Source organism: Nestor notabilis, unplaced genomic scaffold (assembly GCF_000696875.1).
Source record: "Nestor notabilis isolate BGI_N333 unplaced genomic scaffold, ASM69687v1 scaffold20310, whole genome shotgun sequence".
NCBI lineage: Eukaryota > Metazoa > Chordata > Aves > Psittaciformes > Psittacidae > Nestor > Nestor notabilis.
Window position 1 is genome coordinate 27,540 of NW_009912693.1, and position 22,073 is coordinate 49,612.

General features: G+C 36.2%; 1 protein-coding gene across 3 annotated transcripts in view; it reads right to left on the minus strand.

Moving 5' to 3' along the window:
- Positions 1-22,073, minus strand: part of WDR33 (WD repeat domain 33) — a 50,291-nt gene that overhangs the window by 24,017 nt on the left and 4,201 nt on the right. For all 3 annotated transcript variants that reach the window (XM_010020809.1, XM_010020817.1, XM_010020801.1), the window contains exons 5-6: positions 21,851-22,002; positions 19,989-20,086 (exon numbers count right to left, since the gene is read on the minus strand). In XM_010020809.1, the coding sequence (XP_010019111.1) occupies positions 19,989-20,086; positions 21,851-22,002 (250 nt within the window). The remainder of the gene's footprint in view (positions 1-19,988; positions 20,087-21,850; positions 22,003-22,073) is intronic.

Consider the following 22,073-nt stretch of genomic DNA (forward strand, 5'->3'; position numbering starts at 1 on the left):
CTTGCACAGCTTGTGTAACAGCAAATGCACTGCAAAGAATTACAATAAAAATGTTATGTTACATGTAATCACCAGTAATGGCATATAGTGGTCTGAATTCTTTACATCTGTTGAAATTCAGTGACAGTATCTTCTGTATGGGTTTATAGCAAGGGGAAGAAATCCAGCTGGATCCCAAGTGTATGTGGTACCTGGGTCATGCAGGGTTCAGTTTGTAACTAATGGAACTACTCATATGTTAAAGTGAATGTTTAAATTCTTCAGTGAATTGAAGTGAATAGAATGCTGCAACTTCCAAAGCTGAAATGCTCTGCTTTAAACAGAAACAAAAATTACACACCTGAAAACGTCTACAGCTTTAGATTTGTGGTGCCAGGTCTTTTTTGTTTTAAATCATTAAGCATGTTAATGCTAGAGCCTACAAACGTTATCAAGATACATTTCCTTTTAGACAGATTTGCTTGTCCCTAACTCCTGAATGTATTTTTGAGCATTATCACCACCTACACCCGATCAGGTTATTTCCTGTATATGCTTAAAACATCTAGAGACAAAACAAGTTCAACAGCAGGTTGTGCAACAGCACAGTAACGGGACCAGCACCTGTAGCAAGCAATGAGTTGTTCAACATTCTCTTAGAAGTGAGAACTATATGAAAATCAATTAGGTATGCATGTTTCACAATTTCTAATCATAAGACATAGTTAAGTCATTACCTACATTGATCACAGATAATTATCGAAGTTATTTTAGTCTATAAAAATATTACATTAACCAGCATCCAGATTTACTAATTTTAAGTGCACTTTTATGCACTTAAAAGAAAACCCCCTATGGATAACATTAAGTGCATCTCTGTCACCCAGTTCACCTATGCAGTGGCAATGCTTTAAAATGCAGCATAATGCTTAGTGCATTATTACTAATTAAGAAGTCGTTATTCATCTTAAACAGAAAGCCATCAGGAAGCTCAGAGCTAGCTGAAGAGAAACGACAGGAAAAAATAGGGCAGGAAGTGTAAAAGGAGAAGACACACCACATTAAAAACTGTCTAACATCATCTTATTCAATATATATATGTTAGTGCTTAGCAGTAACGGCAGCTGAATTGAAGGACAAAGGCAGGTTTCCATCACAGTTGGAGTTAAATTATTTATGAAAAGGAGACTGGGTTCTACTTTGCCCTTAGACTCAGTTATCTATTAAAATTCTCATGCCCTATTACTTAAAACTCCTTTACAGGTATTCATCAGAGAATCAAGAGAGCTTTTTTAAATTGCAAATGACAGAACAACATTTTTTTTTTTTTTTTTTTTTTTGCTGGTTACATTATTTGTCAAGTAGCTGGGGCTAGATGTTCTTTTCTCTTCAAAAACTAGCCAGCCTACTTTGAAAGCAGCAACACACTTGCTTTTCATTGATAGAAAATATTTATTTACAATGGTATTTACATTTAATTGTATTAAAAATAAATGTTGTACAAGAAACATTAAAAATGAACAGTAATCGTAAGAAAAATTCTCATTCTTTATAACAAACAGCTGAAAAAGAGCCAAAACCCCACTCTCAGAGGGAAAATATCACACAATTTACTATTGTTTGTTTTCTGGCACCTTCCTTTCAAGTATTTAACGCTCCTCACTGGATCTGAAAGAGCCTGCAGTGCCTCTAATGAGTGTTTACTGTCTTAAGCCACCAGACAAGACTGATCTCTAGTCTAACATGCATGGCAAGTACTACATAGTGCCATACAGAAAAGGGGCAGTATAGCTGTGTCCAGGAATAGAACAACTGTGGTCCTTCTAAGGAAGAAAAGGTATGAACTTTAAAGATAAGAAATTGAATGGTTTTGTCACTCATTAGCTTGCAGTTCCCACAGATTTGTAGCTTTATATCTGAGTACAGAACGAGTTTGCCCGGCAGCATGTTATTTTGTGAAAAGAAACAGAAAGTATCTGTATGTGTGAGCTTTCACATCATAGTGTTCCCAGTCAAGTCCTCGGAACAGAATCTTCACAAATGTTTTGAGTCTGCTCACAGCCTGTACCATCAAAACTGTCAAAACTACAGTATTTATTTAGACATACTTTTAAATTAACTTGAAGCTAATAAAAAAAACTGTGGTGCATCCTAAACTTGAGCATGACTATGTAGTGAAAGAATGGAAAAGGAAGGAAATCAGTGGACAGAACTTCCTACCAGCTCTCTGTTCTGATTGTAATTTCAGTCAAGGTTGTAAGCTGAATACTTAGTTCCCAACTCAGAAAGAGAACAAATACTTCCAAAAAAGCTAAGAGTAATCATCATTAATAATTTTCAGCACTTATTTCCTTTAACATCCTGCTGGATGTTCATTAAAGTTCTGCTAGCGATTATGGCTGTTGCAAAAGGAAAGCACAGTCCAAATACCTAGTTTAGAGATTAACCCAAGTTTCAAAACACTTTCTGGCCGCAAGAGCAGACATCACTCTCAGCAAGCTACTAAAACCCAAGGGGGAAAAAAAAAAGTGTGGATTCCAGCAAAAAAAGTTACAAGAAGTCTTTTACTTTTATATAATTTGATATACCCTTAACTCCCAGAATCTTTTAATAAAGATACCTACCACAGGAGGACTACCAAGATCTTTTTGTCAATCTGATCTTCCTTCATTGGAAGAATTGGTTTCAGTATGTTCTTATTGTTGAGACTACAGAGCAGGATTCCACTTTTTTTACATCCCATTTTGACATTTTACATCCCATTGAGAGGTTGAAGTACTATCAACTCTCTTCTCTACCAGACAAGTAAATTACTTCTAAAGACAGACATCTGTTCATCTGGACAGTCACAGACCACTTGTCCATCCAGCTCCTCACTTCAAGGGGCAGTAAGGTTGCAGGAAAACTGTTTTCCTTCTTGGCAACCAAAAAAGCCATTTAAGCAACTTTGATGGCCAGTTTATAAACACAGAACACCCCATAGTATGAGCCCACCATCACTTTAAGCAAGGAAATAAAGAGTTTAGGTACACTGAAGTTAAGAAAACTATTTGCTTTGGTTCTAGGGCAAATACTGCATAAGCACCTGCTCTCAGAAATCTAAGTGAATAGCAGTTGGGCCCAGGGGTAGAGCGAGGGAACAGGACAGATTATCAAACTTTGTGTAGACTCTAGGAAAAGATTTGTGTCAGCCAATAATCCAGACAATTAGCAAGTATAAGAGATATAAGAAGGGATATGCAGATAGAAGCCATTTAACTTGCCTTTTTAAATGAACTCTGCATTTTACAATTGCCATTTTACAGAATACTCTGCATTTTAAATGCAGAGGCCATTTTAAAATGTACTCTGCATTTTACAATACCACCAAGATTGAGCACACTAGGAAGCAGCAGGTCTACTGAAGTAAACTGCTGGCAGAAAGCAGAGTACATAATATTGACCTAAACTGAAAAGCACTACAGTTTCTATACAGAGGTGAAGTGAAACAGACAGGAGGGCTTTCATCTCAAGCACGAAGGACCAATTTTTAAGCCACTGAAACATGAAAGGTCTGTAAATTACGAGGACAGAAACACACACAATTAGCAGAGTACCATGAACTAAAACAGAACAACGAAACCCCTAAACTCAGCCTGTAATTATCATACGGTGACTTATGAATGTGTCTAACCTAGTGCTGATCTCTGGGCTAATGAGAAGAAACACACCAGAATTAAAAACCAAACAAACAAAAAAAAAATCCCAAACGAACAGCACAAAAATGTAATTAAAATGCAGGAGCAAAACAATGATTTGAATAGTGTTAAAGAAATACAATAGAGATAATATGTTCCATTGACATTTCCATCAAGCAGCAAAGAAAAGATGAGCTCAGGTGAGAGACAGAAACAAGCAATGTTTTATCACAGTCTTATTTCAAATTTCTGCATCATTAGTGCTTTTATTTCCTCTTATTTTCCTGTGCTTTCCTATATCAGCACCACATCTGTGCACTCAGTCCACTATCCTGCCACCTACTAATTCTGAGATTTAAGAATTTATTTTCCTTTGAGATTTAAAGCTAATACTGAAGTCTCTATCTAAGTAGAGGAACCCAATATTTTTATTTCTGTTTCAATTCTAAAAATAGGTCCGTATTAAGTAAGTGTTTTGTAGAGTGTGGCTGTATAAATATCTATGCAGCTCTCTAAAATGCTAGGCATCCCCATGTATCATTTTAAATTCCACAGGTACATGAATGGAAGAAATAGTAAGACTCTTCACATCTGATCCAACAGAGAGATAAGGAAAAAGATGGTGTTGAAAACTTACGAGGGATTTTGTGTGATAAAACCTAACAAAGAAAGGGAGAGGTATCAACAGGGAGAAACGGGATAAAATGATCCAAAGAATACTTAAGATAACTCAGATATATCAAAAGCAGGGGGCAAAAATATGTAGAACACATAAAAGATGACATACGTGGTTATGAGAAGAAGAAAGGCAGAGGGGTTTCCTCTGAGAATGTATTATGGGACTGTTCTTTCAAGATGAGAATAGATGGTACAAGAATTAAACAGACCACACCACATCATACTATGGATAGATTGAACACTTCTTTGACCCCTGTGCTCCTTGAAATGACCACCAGTTACGTATTTTCTGCTGACTTCAAAGGAATAAAAAAGAAATCAGACAAGATAGGAATACTGTACTGGCATTTAAATGTGATGTTTACCTCTGTAATGCAGCCTATGATGGAACTGGTATTTGAATATATAGGTAATTGCACTCAGTAGCATGTTACAAATTTCCAAAAGCAGCATAAAGTAATCACGTGGAGGTCTGCAGGAAAGTATCCTAAGAGCACACTGCAATTCTAACATCAGTGTATGTTCCCATTAATTAACTGGACCTTTCATGGAATAAACGTTGATTAGAACAGGATATTTTTCTTCTTGAAGCAGAAAAATATTCAATTCAAATGCCAGATCTACCCCTGGAGTAATAACTCCCAGATGTTATTACATACACCAGAAACACTGTCTAATATTTCAAAATGAAACTTTTTCAATTTTCCAATTAAAGGACACTCCCAGAAGAGAGAAAAAAAAAGTTTAAAATACTTTATGAACTCTACAATAAACTTTTAAAAAAGCTTTTTCAAAAGTTTATACAAAAAATATCTAGAAAATACAGAAAAAACCAATAACATGGACAAAGAATCCAAGACAGAGAATGTCTACAGATTTTCATTATTAGCATTCTGGAAATAAAAGTTGAAAGTATAAACAAATTATCTATGGGACTTTTTTATCACGGGTTTTGGAGCATTTGTTGTATGAAAATACCACCACAAAAGATATCTGCTAAAACTCAATCATGCATTTTAAACATCCACAGATGTGTAAATAAAATGGCCTGAAACCACTAAGAAAAAATTCCAACTAGGTAATCAATTTAAAATAAAAGGCAAAAGAAAACAAGTGTTTACTGGACCGATGTGGTTCACACAGAAGCTCTTTCCTCAGGAATCTTTACACTTCTCCTGGTGCTTTCTGTAGCAGCTTTTAAAGCTTTTAATCTTACACCAAAAAAGAAAAGGAAATATATCTTTCCAGTCTCAGAAATGTACAATCCAGTCCACATAAGAACAATGAACTTGGTCCATTTATGAAACTACAGAGACAGGAGACAGAAGCTAAAAAGCAGTGCTTTTGGGAAAATGGTGTACGTTCACAAAGTAACAGGAAAAACAAAGTAAGTAGGTTATGAACACAAATAGAAAGCATCACCAGTAAGATTAATATACTGACTCCTGAGTGGAACTTTCAGTGCTCGTCAAATTGAACACTCGTTACAGTGCTGTTTGAATTGTGCAGAAATAGCTAAGCTGAGGGATGGAAAACTCCAGTATTTCTCTTGTAGGAAGCTGGGCCTTAGAAATCTGTAAAATAAAATAACTGATAAATTGAATCAGTGACTGGGGGAGAAAGGGGGTAGTGAAGTTTCCTCTTCACTTGCACAGACAAGCCTCCATACATACTCTCATTCAAATACTAGCAGAAGCAGAGACTAAAAAAAGATGACTTTCACGAAACAAGGTGACATCATTTCTGTTTCAGAAAAGGCTATGTAAGAGCATGCAACTGCTACTGAAGTAATTGGCTGAAGAAACTGAAAAAACAAAAAATGTATTTGTTGGCAAAATGATGCAAAATACCAGTTCTGCCAAACTTACATTCTGGTTTTTAAGATTTTTGTTAATACCACAACCTCGTATCAGGGGACAAAGTTCATTTTTAACCTTAAAATTTAACCAAAAAAAAAAAACAAAAAAACAAAAAAGGAAGCTTTAACAGGTACAATCCCATGTCAACAGTTTATTTTCAGTGCAAGTTAAAATACAGTTATTGATTTAGTACAAAGAATACACCTTCATTAGACTAGTCTATTTTTGGAATACATATCCCCTGTGAATTTTCTTTTGCTACAAGATGCAGTTTTACAAGCATCAATGTGTTGTGAATGTTATCAACTGCAACACAAGCACTACATTGGAGGAAAAGGTACAGTAGGATGAAAACCACCTGGCTTTAAGAATGACAGATTCTTCATCTACTGGAGACTGGGCATTAATTAGTCATTTGTACTCCACCAGCGATATGCTAATCTCTTCAAGACTGCACATCAATGAGGCTGGTTGTGCCTTCGTATCAATGCATCTTTCACAGAGAACACTAGGGGTTTTAAGTTCTTTTACATGATGTCTACAGTGAATGCAGTATGCATGACATACATCCTATGGCAAAAAGCAGCAAAACCCGTTATTCCGCTATCGATTACAAACAAGCAAACTTTTACAAAAGTTATAGCAGTTTTTAAATGCAAGCCTGATTTATCTATCATACAGTTTTATGAAATCTTTTCTGATACTGCATGAATGAAGAACAACTTTATTTTTGCAAGGGATAGATTTTCTAGAAGATTGGTGCCATTTTCCACCTTTCGCTAGCAGATAATCCATTTAGACTGATGGGAACTAGAATTATCACATAACATCTGGTTAGTAGAACACGTTACCTAAATCAGCAGGGTTACCAGTTGCTACCATGCAGATGTTTGATTCACACTAACTGCCATCAAAGAGCTATGGACTGCAAGAAACTGAAAAATTAATTCACTTTTCACTCCTAAGCTCAAGTGCTCCTTTCTGTGCAAGGATTGCAGAGTAGACCCTTCAGGAAAAATATTCTGATAGTATTCAGGTCTAGTAAAAGCAGTATTATTTCCTAAGATTTTAATATGGCACTTCAAATTAAGTCAAGTTAAATGCTAATTAAAGTTCTCCATATTGTTCATTTTCAAATACCGCTGCTAAATTGTTTGTTAGATTTCTGATAATTACTGCTTCTAAGTATTTTTGAGGAAAGCTCGTCTTATACCTATTCCTTACTTGCATTTTGACATCTTGCAAAAAACCTTACTCAATTACCAACATCGTATCAGAACAAAAGTTATTAATTTGGTCAATAAAATATTGTGCAATGGGTTAAAAATAACTTCTGGTATTTCTAGTAAATAAACCACCTTATTTGTAACCTTCTCTGAATTTCAGTAAAGTGCTATAGCTTGCTACAGATGTTGCAGAGATTGTACCTGACAGGACAGACTTCTGCAGAAACAAATGCAGCTTCAACCATTGTGCAAAACACAGACAGACTTAATTGCCAGTTATTTCCATCCAGACTTAATAGGAACAGACATCCTCATGGTGAAATTGTAGACTGAAACACACATAGTAAGTAGTCTGAGGGAAAAAGACTCTGTTCCTTGAAGAATTCCATGACACAGGGAAAAGAAAATGGCAAAGTGGGAGAGAAGCAGGCAGCATATGAAGAACCCTCTGAGCAAGCAAGATGGTTTTTTCAGACAGGAAGCAGCAGTTGCATCTCTACAAAAAAAAGGCTGGCAGGATTGCACCTGCTATTTAAAGCCTCCACCGTTCCAGTTTTATAACACGAACGCTGGAATTCTGAAGTTTAATCCTAGCAGTACAATTCCTCATTGCATAAGAGCCCTGTTTGAAATTGCAAATGCAACACATACTAGAGAAAATACAAATCTAACATGCTTATGTAGGTGAATAGAATGATCAAGTTTTTTTCTCCATTCCTTTGGAAGCAACAGACATTCCTGATAAGCTGGGAATAGTGTGAGAGAGAACCTACCTTTGCCCAAAGATCTCCAGAATACAACTGCAGAGTATAAACCAATTTAATAAAAGAATTGTCTTGAGTGAATTTAGCTTTTTATGTTCCTAGTCTTAACACAATATGCTTACTTGTAAGCCTCTGGAGAACAGGGACTTCCAAAAGGAGAATGGCAATCCACAGAACTCCACATTCATCATTATCGATATTCCTAATCACTAGATATAGCAAACTAGCCAAGAGAATAATTATTTTGAGAATATATGTATTGCCAAAGAGAGAACACCATATACATTCATTAAGTAGATGGAGTTCCTACTAGGGAAGCAACAAAGAGTCATTGCTGTTTGAGGATGTAAGAGCATAAGGTGAGATCTCTAGGGAAAAGACATCATCCAACTATATTAGCTGACCTAAAATAAGCAAGTTTGTGTGTCCTTAAGACAGGTTTGTGTGGCCTTTAAAAAACAAACAAAAAATTAAAAAAAAAAAAAAATAACAAAACACACACACACACAAACCCCCCAAACAAACCAACCCAAAGCAAACAACACTAACCTAACCTTTTTGTCTAATTATATCAGCTGATCCAATTTAGAACTTCATTTCTGCCTACAAATTATGCATGGCCAAGAAAAAGCAGAAGGCAGATGTAAAGAAAAGGCAGGATATTTCCTGACCAGGCACAAACAGCAAGCAGTAACACACTGCACTGTATCAAGCTGTAGTCCTGGTCAATCTGCATAAAAAGGGACACCTTGCTAACAATTTTTAGATCTTGTAACTATGCTATATACAAGTGAGCTTCACACAGTCCATAGTATTTTCCATGTGCAACAGATCCTTGCTACTGATCAGTTACAATTCAGAAGGGGGACTTTTATCTACAGAAACATGTTGTAATTCTTCCCTAAATTCATCTGCAATAGAAACACCACAACAAATCCAGTTTGGACTTTTCAAGTGCTTGAAAGATAGCATGTTTCAAGACAAAGCAACTCTTTTTTTAAATAACAATTTTTGTCTCCAGATTATATTTAATATTGTGTAGTCTTCTGTTAATATACTTTAACTTAGAAATTACATAAATAATTTGGGTTTTGACATAATGGTCAGTCAAGACTTGGGATAGGTGTAGGCATGAACAATGAAATAGACTATGTAGACCAGCTTTTGCTTGAAATAGATAAAGTATTCTCTAAAACCCATTTCATTTAGACATAAAGGCTCATGTTTGCAAACGCATGAGGCCTACTTAAGGCTCTTCTGGAGAATTTAAGAGACGTGATCTAGGGAAATGCACCTTCAAGAACAGTAATTAGAAAGCAGATGGACAAAGCTAGGCTGCTTCAATTTAAGGAGTACAGAAGTTTCCTAAATTACTTTTTCCTCTTAAAGCAAACACTTTCAATCTACTTTCATTGTGTATGCGCTTTAAAGCTTCACAACACTACCTGCACAATCTATCAGGACTGCATTAATTTTGAAACAAATAAGAAAGCAGCAAGCTAATATCACCTCCATAAAATGTGCCACTAGGTAACATTATAAATGCTGTATACTTACAGACTTTGACTGAAATTATATATGCATATGTAACAAATGCATATGTCTCTCTATATAGAGATACCTTTTTACCTCACTACATAATCAGGAGGTTCGAAGACAGTGACAGCATGTTATCATCTTCCATCTTATTTATAACAAATTTTCATTGCTTGTAGGAGGATTCCAAGCAAGTATTCAAACTTCAGTGATGATTAAGTTGAACAAACTATTTGTCGCTATGGAATGGCGAAACATTTACATCTAGAAAATTTCCACTAAGCATTAAGAAATCTTTCTAATCCAAATAGATAGTGTGCCTTACCTCCAGCATGTTAAAGCTGGAATAGAAGCTAAAAAACCCATTTTCTATAGTCTTTTGAAGACTCAACTCCTATGTCAGACTTGCTGGTGTACAACGAAAGGTAACTAAACATTAAATTACTAGGATTTTTTGTTCCTGTTTCCCCTTTAGTAAAACAGGGAAATTCAGTATCATAAGAACACAGGACAAGTCAGGTTGGAAAGAACCTCAGAAGTTCTCTCAAATGGAAGTTTAACCTCCTGCTCAAAGTTCTGGAGTCAAAGCAGCTTTCTCATGAGTTTAACCAGTTTTATTTTGAAAGCCTCCAAGGCCAGAGACCGCACAATATCTAAAATTAAGCAAAACTCACATTCTTCTACTGCACTAGTAAGAGAATAGGTTAGAGAAAAAACCCAAAACCAAGGAGAAAAAAAAACAAAAGGCAAAAAAAAAAGCAAAACCAAACACCAAAAACCAAATGAAAACCAAACCAAACCCCAAACACCTCCAGTAAAAATGGCATTTTAAATGTGTTTTCTACAAATGTGTTTTGTTCCTAAACAAAAGTGTTTTCCATTTTAGAATTGTTAACTTTACTATCATGCTTACAGTTCTAATGGCAACATACCTGGAACACTAAATGAGTTTGAACTCAAACTTCTGGAGATTTCCATTAGACTTGTACTTAAGTGGGAAATTACTTACCTGTGAGCACCATTTACATCGATTTCTGCTATGTTATCTCCAAATGTAAAAAAAAAATAAAAATAAAAATAAAAATTCTCTTGTCAAAGACAAATGTTTTACTTCCATCTGAAACTCTCTGCTCCATCCCAGAACAAGTTTCTCCCATGGGAAGTTGAGGGTGGGTGAGGGGGAATCAGTTCTTCACTGGATTGAAAGATACTCAGATTTTTTAAAACCTCAAGTATACTGATTATTTATAATGCCAGGCAGAACCTCAACCACTGATGAAGAGTAGTTCTCAGGGAGCATTAGGCCTTGTTTTAAGCAAGTAAGGATGTTAGTCTTGCTATGCAAATTCTCAGTGTCAAGACAGTAAACATTTATCAGAGCTACTCCTTCCTTAAATCTTGTAACACACAGAAAAATAAAGCAGCATAGGATGACCTTGGAGAAGAGAAAAAGAACTCAGCTATAGAGAGAAGTTAAAACGTAGAAGTATGTGTAAGTAGTTGGACTTTATTTTCTCTAAAGTATATATAATAATAGCAATAATAGGCTGGATCTTGAGCAACATATTTTCATCAGGTAATTCTACTTGTTGTTTAAGAGCTAGAATAGCTACAGATCTACTAATTTATCAGGTGTTATGACTCTTTAGAAGCATTTTTTAAGTGATGGAACTTTAAAAACTAAGATTTTAAGATAACATTTAAAATATTTTCATGCTCCATCATTGTAAATAAAAAGGCAAAGAAAAAAAAAAGCTGTTACGCATGTGGTAGAATATGCATCTGTCAGCACACACCAGGAAGCTGGGTTTGCTTTTTACTAAAAGATACTATTCTTCCTAGTTTTAAGCAGCCAACGGAACACATTCCTCAACTTTTTTGAATGGAAATTTTAAGTTTACCCTCTGAGATCTTGGGGACGTGGTAGAAGCACCTATTCCAGTCCTGTTACAATGAACTTTCAGTTTCTCAGGTAAGGCTCATATTTAAATAGCCGTTATAAGTTCCTCTAAAAGCTTATTCTGATGAGCTAAAAGGTCTACGCAGAATTTCTATTAATGGTCAACATCAGCTATAGCTAGCTTTGTCTTCAAAGACAATATATGCTAGGTATTTGCAATCCTTGCCTTGTCTATACCAGAAAATGATACCCAAGTGTCAAAAACACTTCTTTCTGTGGCTGTAGTTACATCTGGAATAGTGCTGCCTACCTACATATCTTAGCTGGAGCAAAATCAATTTGAATGCAATATGCAAATATTGGAATTTAAAAAAAAGATACACAACTAACCCATGTTTTAAACTGTTCAGTAAAAGCCAGAACTCGACAGTGCAATGTCTCAAACGAACGTTTTGCATAACTAGAGGCTTATCAAGCATATCAGATGCTTCCACTGATAGTGGCAAATCGTAATCCAAACTGTCCCGGATGGAAGAAGTATTAAACTGAGTCTGTGAAAATGTTAAGATAAAAGTATTTTGAAAAGTCAGAGTTTTCACCTCTCTACCTGTACTTCTGATGCTTCCAGCTGTGCTTCTTTGAAGCTAAGACACTTAACAGTCCAATCAGGTTTTAATTTTCATATTTTGTAGAGATAAGTATTTTTACAGGCTTCTTAATTTATAAAACTTCCAAGACAGTTACTTTACCTACAATGCACACATGTACTTTTGGCAGTAAAAATCAAAATGTCTTCCCTTGAAAAGTGTTTTGTTTTCAACAAAAAGCCTTTATCTGTAAGTAGGAAAATTAAATGTCAGTTTGTATTTTCACTGTGAAATGAGTATCAGTCACTTGGAAAGTTCTGGCACCGTACTTTGAAAACATGTTTGCACGCTTAATATCATCAACCACTTTTTCCTGAGGCATACAGCATGTTGTACGCCTTGGTTATCTTCTCTGATGCAACCTAGATCTAGCATTAGGTCTGAAAAGCAACTATCAGATACTGCTCCAGCAACTGAGTTTGCCTGGATTAATCCCCACAATGCCAGGGTGCAACTTTTGCTAGTTTCTACCACCTCATTCTCATCTCCTTGGTCACGCTGCCACTATCTTTTCTCAATCCTTGTATAAGCTGTTTACTTATTAAGTTGGGGTTTTTTTCATACTGACACAGCCTCCACACTTTCCATTCATTTGCTATCCTTCTTTCAGCCACTATTCACCCAGTTGTTGTTTTTTTTTCCCCCAGGATTCTTATTTATCCCTTTCGCCTGGTTTGCTATAAAATCCCATTTCAGCACATTCCCCAGTTTCAATTTGGACTCTGTGTCTTCCTACAAACACATGTGATGAGCAGGACTAGATTTCTCATGAGAATGTAAGGCCAGGCAGGTACAGAAGCACAGAAAAAAAAAAAAAGTGAAAAAAAAAAAAAAAATGAAACCAACCCACTATTTTAGGGAAGACATTTGCAAGCTATCTCCCCATCTCCCTATTCTGGGTTATTTTAAGTATGAGAACTGCAGTGTTATTCATATGATAAAATGATGCAAAGTAGTTTCTCACTACTAAAATGAGAATATCACTCACGAGCTAAATGTACTATAACAGGAAATAATTTGAGTATGTGGAGTTGAAATGATACAAAAGAAAGCATCAAATGCTTCACAAATTCTATGCTTACTTAGAAGCACAAAAGCTTTTAGTATGGTAAATAGAGGATATTAAAAAAAAAAAAGGGAGCAGAGGGCAAGGGGGAGAAGTGGTCCGTTTAATTCACGCACGAAAGAAAAATGGAGTCAACAGCTCACAAGGTAAGTTTCTAAGGACTGACATGGATTATTGTCACCAGGGAATTGTGGGTTTTGTTTTTTGAAGACTTCTACCATTTATTCTGAAATAGCTTATTTCCGTAGTTGCACTCGATTAAGAAATCGTATGTCAGATGAAAGATTCCATAAAGAACAAATAATTAAAGTGTTCGATTCTGTCCACATAAGATTTTATCAAGGAAGATGAATTATGAACATAACTTGCATAAAATTTTTTTTAGTGTAAAATTTGCCCTTGGAGTGAACGTGAGAGATTATATAATTAAGCATCAGGACAATTTTCAGGGAAGATTTCAGAAGTGCATCTAAAATAATCTCACTCTTGCACAGTGTCTCTTCATTCTTGTCTCATGAAAAGTGTTGAAAGAAGAGTCTGGTATAACTTTCTTAGAGCATGGTGTTGTGGTCATCTTTCATGATCTCTTTCACTCCTTCTTTGAGAATTCTATATATTACTTACTAACTCTTCAGGAGTTTTAAAACACTAGATTCTAGTTGAAAAACAGAACTCACACTTATTATGCTGTATTTTAATGTTGCTCAGAACTGAACTTTAATATAAACCTTAATGCATACCAGATGCAATCCCCTACAGAAGCAGTCTTCAATACCCTCTAATTCTTGTGGCATTATTTCAGGGAGCAGAGCAAAGGTATCATGAAACTACCTCCTAGTCACCCCTTTTAATCACAGAAATCAAGGACCTCAATTATAGTTGATCAAAATAAAATCTGTACAATTCAGCATATTCCACAAATAGGAACCTGTCATAAGTCAACATAGCAGGAAGTATCTCAACTTTCAGACGGATTTTACATTTCACACATATAGAATTAGATATTTTAACAAAGTCTACCTCTAATAAAGTTTCCTATACAGAGAAAATTAATATGGTGTAGCTTTCAAAGTCGTATTCGGAGATAAAACTGAGCTGCAAGATGACGCCTGAACATTGTTTGTAGCCTCAAGCAAGAAGATACTGGATTCTTCTCATCTAATGTAAGTTACACCCACCACTAACAAGCAGTAGTAAATTTATTTTATGAGCTCAGGAAGGTGTACGTGTATTCACACCCCAAGTCCTTGGTGTTTCTTAATTTTGGGAAAGTGTAGCAAAAGATGCTAGGAAAATATATTTTGCATTATAACTTCCATTTATGAAGCTGGAATTTGTATACAATGTTTCTCAGTCTCCTAAAGGCAACGGAGAGGTTTCCTAATGAGATGAAAAAGTGAATGAGCGTGTAGAGAGCCCTTTATGCAACCCAAAAGCAGCAAGTCACAGCTGGCACAACACATAGAGCAGAATAAAAAGTCTCCTGCATCATTCATTGTGCAGGTGATCTGAACTGTTTGTACAGAAAAAAAATCCTCACAGTCACTATTAACATCCCATTGAGTGAGTTCCCTACCATTCCTTCTGTCTAAAACACATGAAAAAGTTGATGCACAGCAACTTAAAGAGTACAACTGTACTTCGAAAGACTTAGCTGCAACTTATCACTTTCCCCCACCTCAAACTTAGCTGTGGCAATGAAGATTCATGGAGATCAGAGACCTGCAAGATAAGCTGGCATACTAAAGCCCACCAACAAATAGGAGATTTAACTGATTCAACGCTAGCATCTCAAGACAGCTCATCTTAGCTAAATTAAAAAATTCAAGGACTTTCCTTCTCTAGATTGATATGGTTGGTGCCAGTATCAGCCAGGTCTCATCTCACCTTGAGCTTTTGTTCTGAAGAAAAAAGTCCTTCTAATATTTATTCATTAGGGATGTTTCAGTAGACTAAAAGCATATCAGACAAATTTGAAATCCTAACAGTACAAAGCAATAAGCCCCCACAAACCAACCTGAAGGTTTAAGCACTGTCTCCTTACAATAAACACAGTATCAACACACACACACACACACACTTCTTGAATTTGCTGAGTTTACCCTCCCAATTAAGATAAGGAAAACAAAAGAAAAACCTTACAAAAAGGTAAGAAAGATGGAAACGCCAACATCAGGATTAACTTTTTTTCTTTTGAATTATCTGATGTAGAGTTCAATTACATTCCAGGAAAATGTAAGTTTTAGAAGCTACCTGCTTCAAAGGCTAAGAGCTAGCTACTGGTTTGTGCTTAAAAGTGAAGGACCAAATTGAAGATGCAGTTTTGGTTAGTTCTGACTCTCAGATTCCTTTTAACTACTGAACACATCATCTCTAAATTTTAAGTACAGGATTTGCTATTTGACTGAGGAAGTAGTTGCCAAAAACTCTGAAGAGACCCTTCACTTTCAGGCAGGAAGTGCAGAGTATTGAAACCATGCAATAGATTTAAACCACGAAAGACATTTTATGGTATTTTATTTGCTAATGAAGATCCAGAAACAGAAGAGATGAAGGAAGAAAGGAACAAATTAAAACCACTCCAGTTATTTCAGTATGGCTAGCTGTGGGGATGCTTTTTCAGAACTTGTGAGATGAAAACTAAGTTTACCATAACTGCTTTGACTTTTGCATGCATATATACACATACATGTCATTTTGTAGATGATGCAGCTTTGCACTGGTGTTATGCCCAAATGGAAAGTTCCAGGCAGAACAATGTAATTAAAGACAGACAGAAGACTTCTCTTAGAGTAAACCACATACTAGTAAGAAATTAAATGTTGTTACAAACAGCAAATACTAAATCCAGATAGAATGTAAAGGAATCATGACTGCTTTTCATTAGTCAAGCTAGGATAAGAAAAACCTTTTGCCAAATTTACCATGTTGTCTGGAGGATCATTTAGTGTATTACTCTATTGTACATCCAGAAAATAGGAAAAACTTATCTACAAAGTATCACATCTTGGGTTAGCATCCTTCAGAGAGCTGCGTAGTCACCCTCACCAAAAGGCCTATTTAGGGCCGGCAACCTTTGAAATCCTGGGAACACAATGCTCATCTAGACTTCAGATTGAAAACCTTACAGTCCTCCCAGGCACATTTTTCTACTGGATTTTGTGCGTGTCACTGTGAAAGGAAGAAGGAAGGAAGGACAGACCAGGGAACCAACAACACTGAAATGTGTCTGTAGCCTCCTAACCCATCATGTCATGCTGAGAGTAATTAAGAAGTCATGTGTTTACTAATGATCTACCCAAATGTTCTCAGGGATACATGAGCACAGAACAAATACCCAGAGATTCACAGTCACCAGTCAAATTACCAATAACATTAATTTCTGAATAGAATTAAAGGGACATCAAGCTTTTCCTGCATACATTTTTTTTCAACAGAGGTGTTTAGCATTATTAAAAGCCATCAGTGTGTATGTTCTTACAGAAATGGGGACTGTTTACACGAGTCCTGGCATTGGCTTTAGTGCAATTGTAGGCTAAAGACCTAATAGTGTTTTGTTCTAAGTGCCATTATTGGAAATGCCTTGCAGAGTAACATTACTGACATGAAAACAATGTATTGCTATACTACAGCCTGTTTTCTATGTCTTGTTCTTTTAACAAAACCATTTTTATTTTAACAACAGTTAGTTTTCTACCAGTGTGTTTTAGCAAGTGCAAACTGTACTTGCTACAATCACCAAGATGATAACATGCCAGAAGTTAACACAGGCAAAAAATACTGGTGCAGAATTAAGAGTACAGCACCTTTACTTGAAGAGAAAAAACAGACAGTAACTGGGTTGAGGGGAAGCAAGCAGGTAAGGAACTAGGACACTCAATGCCATTTCCCCCATCTTCAAGTTCTTCCAAGATAATTTACTTTAAGATGAGTTACTCAAAGATGGCTCCCCAAGAACCTCATGCACCATGCATTCATGGGCTCAACTACCCAAAAAAATGTGTAGCCTAATAAAGACAGCTGGAACAACTCCAGCAAAACCTATGTCAGTTACGGGTTCCAATTTGTTACTCTAATTCTCTTTGGAAGGTAAGACTAGAATTGTTGTTTCAGACAAGTTTTAAGGGAAATATTTAATCAAATAATAAATTACATTAGTTCAATTCAGTGCAAACAAAAGCACCTGTAATGAGTCTCCAGAGTTCTATCCTTTCCATATATCAGCAGTTTATCCCAGTATCTTTAACACCCTTTATAATTTACTTTAAAAGCATTCCTTAGCATTAAAGTCCTCAAATCTGTTTTGTTTTAAAATGTGTTCCCTAATTTGTTACTGAAAATATCCGCAAGAATAACTATATACTGACACTGCATCCCTGAATTATAATCTTTTTTTATGAATACATGTGACTATAAATTGGTAATTTCGTTTTATTTTTATAATTGTGTGATAACCTGAAGAATCCTTTAACATACTAAGTGAACCTTTGGATCTAAACTACAGTGTAAAACGTCTCAACTTCACGGCACCAATAATAATCAGAGTAGCTGAAGAGCACGATTTGTGAAAGCAGGAAATAAGAACATTCCTTAACACGGTATTTGATCTAAACACTTTTTGTACATAATGAAATGTATTTTTAATGAAATGCCACCAGAATTTTAATCTGGAGATCACCAGCATTGGAACGGCAATGGCATGTGTATATACATAATCCAAAGTCGTACTCGTAAACACATAAAAGCAGGATGTATGTGGAGAAGCAAAAAGCTGAAGGTGACCTTCCTAAAATTCCAAATAACAGACTGAAAGCTTGTATTTTCCACCAGGAAAGCTACCAAAGTGTTACCCCTACAGCTCTTTCAAATAAGTCTTCTGATCCTATTTAACAGTAGTGCTTAGGGACCAAAACTAAATCAAACTTACATGTTTTGCAAGGACACCCTCCCATTCCCAATACACAGGGGTTTGGGTATTACTTTTGTTCTCTCGTGGGGGATTTTTTTGTTGGTGGTGTTTGGGTTGGTTTGCTTTTTTGATTGTTTTTCTTATCTGATAGCAGAAACAAGGAATAATCTGTCCTGTCCAATTTTATCCAGAGACACAAGCTCTTATTCTTCTATATAAGTTCGAAATATTTTGAAATGTATTGTGGGTAAAAAACCAGAAGGAAATACATTCTTTATAGAGCTATTTTTCAAACTAAAAATTATATACTGAGACATATAAACTAAGAAATTAAAGCATAATTCAAGATCTAGTCATAACAGTAATGTTCAAGTAAGCAAGGTAACAGAAGGAAATGTATTACAAGTTCTGTTCTCTATGGCCCAAGCTACTCCTACTTTCTGCAGAAGGTTAAAAGAATATAGAAGAATTGGAGGGATTTTTATAATCTTGAAGGCTCTTCATGGAGGAAATCTCCATTTCCTCTACACAGTTTAAATGAATAGTTTGTACAAACCTGGAAGAGGGTATAGAATATGTTTAGTGCAGAATGATTTCTCTTGTAAAGCATCAAGCAAAACAGTCCCAAATCTGTTTGGGTCCTTCCAGAATAACAGGTGTAAATGATACAGCCTAGAAACTTGCTTGCCAGCTCCTGCGAAGAACACTTCTACCATCATGCCTATGCAGATTGTTAGAATATCATCACTGCAAGATCGCTGGAACCCAATGTCTTTTCAAAGTAGTCATGTTTAAAAGTAATGCATTAGTAAAAAAAAAGAGAGCTTAAGAGCCAAGAGAAATAGGAATAGCTCTAGTTCAGAAAATACATAGTGCAGGTCCAAGCTGGAAGCATGATTTAAGACAATAAGTAAATAAATAAATCCACCTTAGTTTAGGAAAGCACTTAAGACGCTCCTGCCTAAAACTGAAATGCCATGTTTTTACTGCATACCTTCTTTGCAGTTTATCTGCATGTCTACAGCCCCCAATCTCAAAGAAGTCTTTAATATATTCTCCTATTATGTACCTTTGACATCTTCTGCTAGAAAGGAATAGTTGTCAGAACCTGTTGTTATCACTCAGTAAGACTGTGACAAGAGAAGGAGAAAGCTCAAGGCCAGTGGAAAGGCACCAGAAGCTAGCATACACAGATATGGGACAAAGAACTACTGAACTGAAGTTAGGATCGTTTGCATGTGCTATGCATGTTGTGACTAAAGTCACTTGTTTTCTCTACCCAACTGCTCTCTTCCTCTTAAGGACTGAGAACAAGTAACTATCTTGCCTCTGAAGAAACTAAATGGAAGGCACTCCCATGAAAAGAATGGAATCCCCTGCATGAAGATGCGTATTCTGAAGTAAAAGTGGTCAGAAAGATTAAGCTTTGGAGAAAGATAAATGTATTCCTGATGCAGAAACAGCTGTTTCTACTAACATTAGCAGTAGAAAAATGTCTTTATATCCACCTCCACTGTATAGAGCCTAAGTGGACAGTAAACAGAGTAAAGCCATTGTGAACTGTAGCCTATCAAATATTATAAGGCACCTATAGCAGCAGCCAAACAAAAACTTGTTTGGAGGATTTAAGACAAGGATGTAATACAAAAATTGTAGACAAGCTGGTACTTCTGTTTTGTGAACACCTAGTTAAAAAAAGGTTTTACCCCTCTTGAAATACCCCAATCAGTACTTTTGGTACACATACCTCGAAGAATTCTCTCCTCATGGCAACGTAGAAAGTCCCAGATTCTAACAGTGCCGTCGTCAGAGCATGTAGCAAATTTATTATCCGTGGGTGAGAAACTGTTACATGAAGACACACAGCAGGGGAAAGAAGTCAGCATTTAACAGATTATCTATGCTTCTCAGACAGGGCAAAATTATACTTAATGTGTTACACACCGAAGGATGCATTTGAACATAGGGGCTTTAAAGTGAATACAGTGCCTGCCAAATGCCACTTCATTGCAAGACATGAATTTAGCATAGGATTAGTATTGCATTGCAGTCCCGACAAAAGAGGAAAAATAATTCCACAATTTATTATTAGCACCTTCCTATCTATGACTGCACACAGTAGCACCTTCTCTGCAGGATGAGAAGCAACATCAGTATGATTTGGTAACTGCCACCCTAGATTTTCATGTCTGGTAACACCATAAGAAAGTGACACTGCGTAGAAGCACGAGAGAACAGTTCTTAGGAAAAAAACCTCCTCTTCATCCACAGGTGCTTTGCAGAGAAGCAAAAATAAGGGAAAGCTGGTTGCAGGAAAATGCTAGTTGGATTAACTGTTGGGAAAAAATGTATATAAAACAAGTGTACACTTATTGTAAAAGTAATTTGGAAAAAATCCCTCTCATTACACCCCATCAACACCATGAATAGAATCCTACAGACATAGAAGCAGCTTCCAGATTGAACAATCAATATTGCTTGATGAAAGTCACTGGAAAAGCAAGAGGTTATTTAGCCATGTGATTAGGGCCAGAACATCTCCAGCAACTGAGGCACTCACTTCCTTTCTGGTGCATGAAAGACCATGATGGAGCCCTTGCAAAGTCCTATATCTTTATAATCAGGAAAGGGCTTAAAATAGTAGAGAAATTCAGTGTATGGGCCATGATAGTCAGACAGTAACTGAATCCAATGTAAGCACTTCTCAAAACCAAACTCTGGCATAAAATGCTGCACCCTAAAGAAAAATGGTGACTTTAATGGAAGTGGGTTTGTGGCAGTGAACCTTTACGACCAAGGGCCAGCACCTGAACCCGAAGAAACACTGCTTTAACTTCATTTTGGATCTGCAGCTTCTCTCCAGGCTTACTTTAAAAACATCTCCAGATCTTACTAAAGATTATGTGTAGGTTTGCTTTAGAAACATCCTTCTTTTACACCTTACTGATAGTATCACTTTAGATTCCATTTTTTTATATAAATAGACATTTGCACAACTGAGGCATCAACACTGAACCAAGAGAATACCCTACAGTCTTCTTTTCAATGGCTTGCTTACAGTTTCAAGCTTGAAGAACCCATTCAGTATTAACATTAGACTTCTGTATGTGCAGTCTGCGTGGGTATTTAGTATTACTGGAAGTCTTGGCTTCACCAAGCCAAGCAGTTCTTCACTTTATTTAGTGTTTTATTATTTTGTGAGAACTATGCAGGTGTTTTATTTCTGAAGGCTTTATATTTTATTCAGTTAGATTATTAAAGACTGAATTCTTTATTTGGAATGAAATTGTTGTCTTACACAGTGCGTATAAAAAGGAATAACTGATACACATTGTCACCATATTAAAATGAAAAGAATACCAGTGTAAAATGCGGCAGACAAATACATCTCTAACATATTGCAGAGGCAGATACTGGGACAATACTAAGTCAGAAAGGTGCCAGCAAAACGGTGAGAATGTGGAAACAAAAGAAAATATTGTGTTTATGTGGTGCAGGAAGTTTCCCAGAATCTGACAGAACCCATGCATTTCTGCACCCAGAATACACTTAGAGAACAGTCTAATCATGGCAATAGGTACTACAGAAAATGGTATATTGTGTATAAACCTGGCCTCTCTAATCGCCTCCTTATGTGCCTGGAACATCTTGACGTTGTTCATGTTGGACTGCCAGTATTTCACATATCCCCCGTGGTCTGCTGTCAGCATCCACATATCATTGTGTGACCAAGTCATAGCCCTTACAGGGCTGTCGTGAGCCTGCAAATTCAGAAACAAAACTTCTAGCAAACATGTTCAAGTACTATCTGACCCACACAAACACAAAAGTT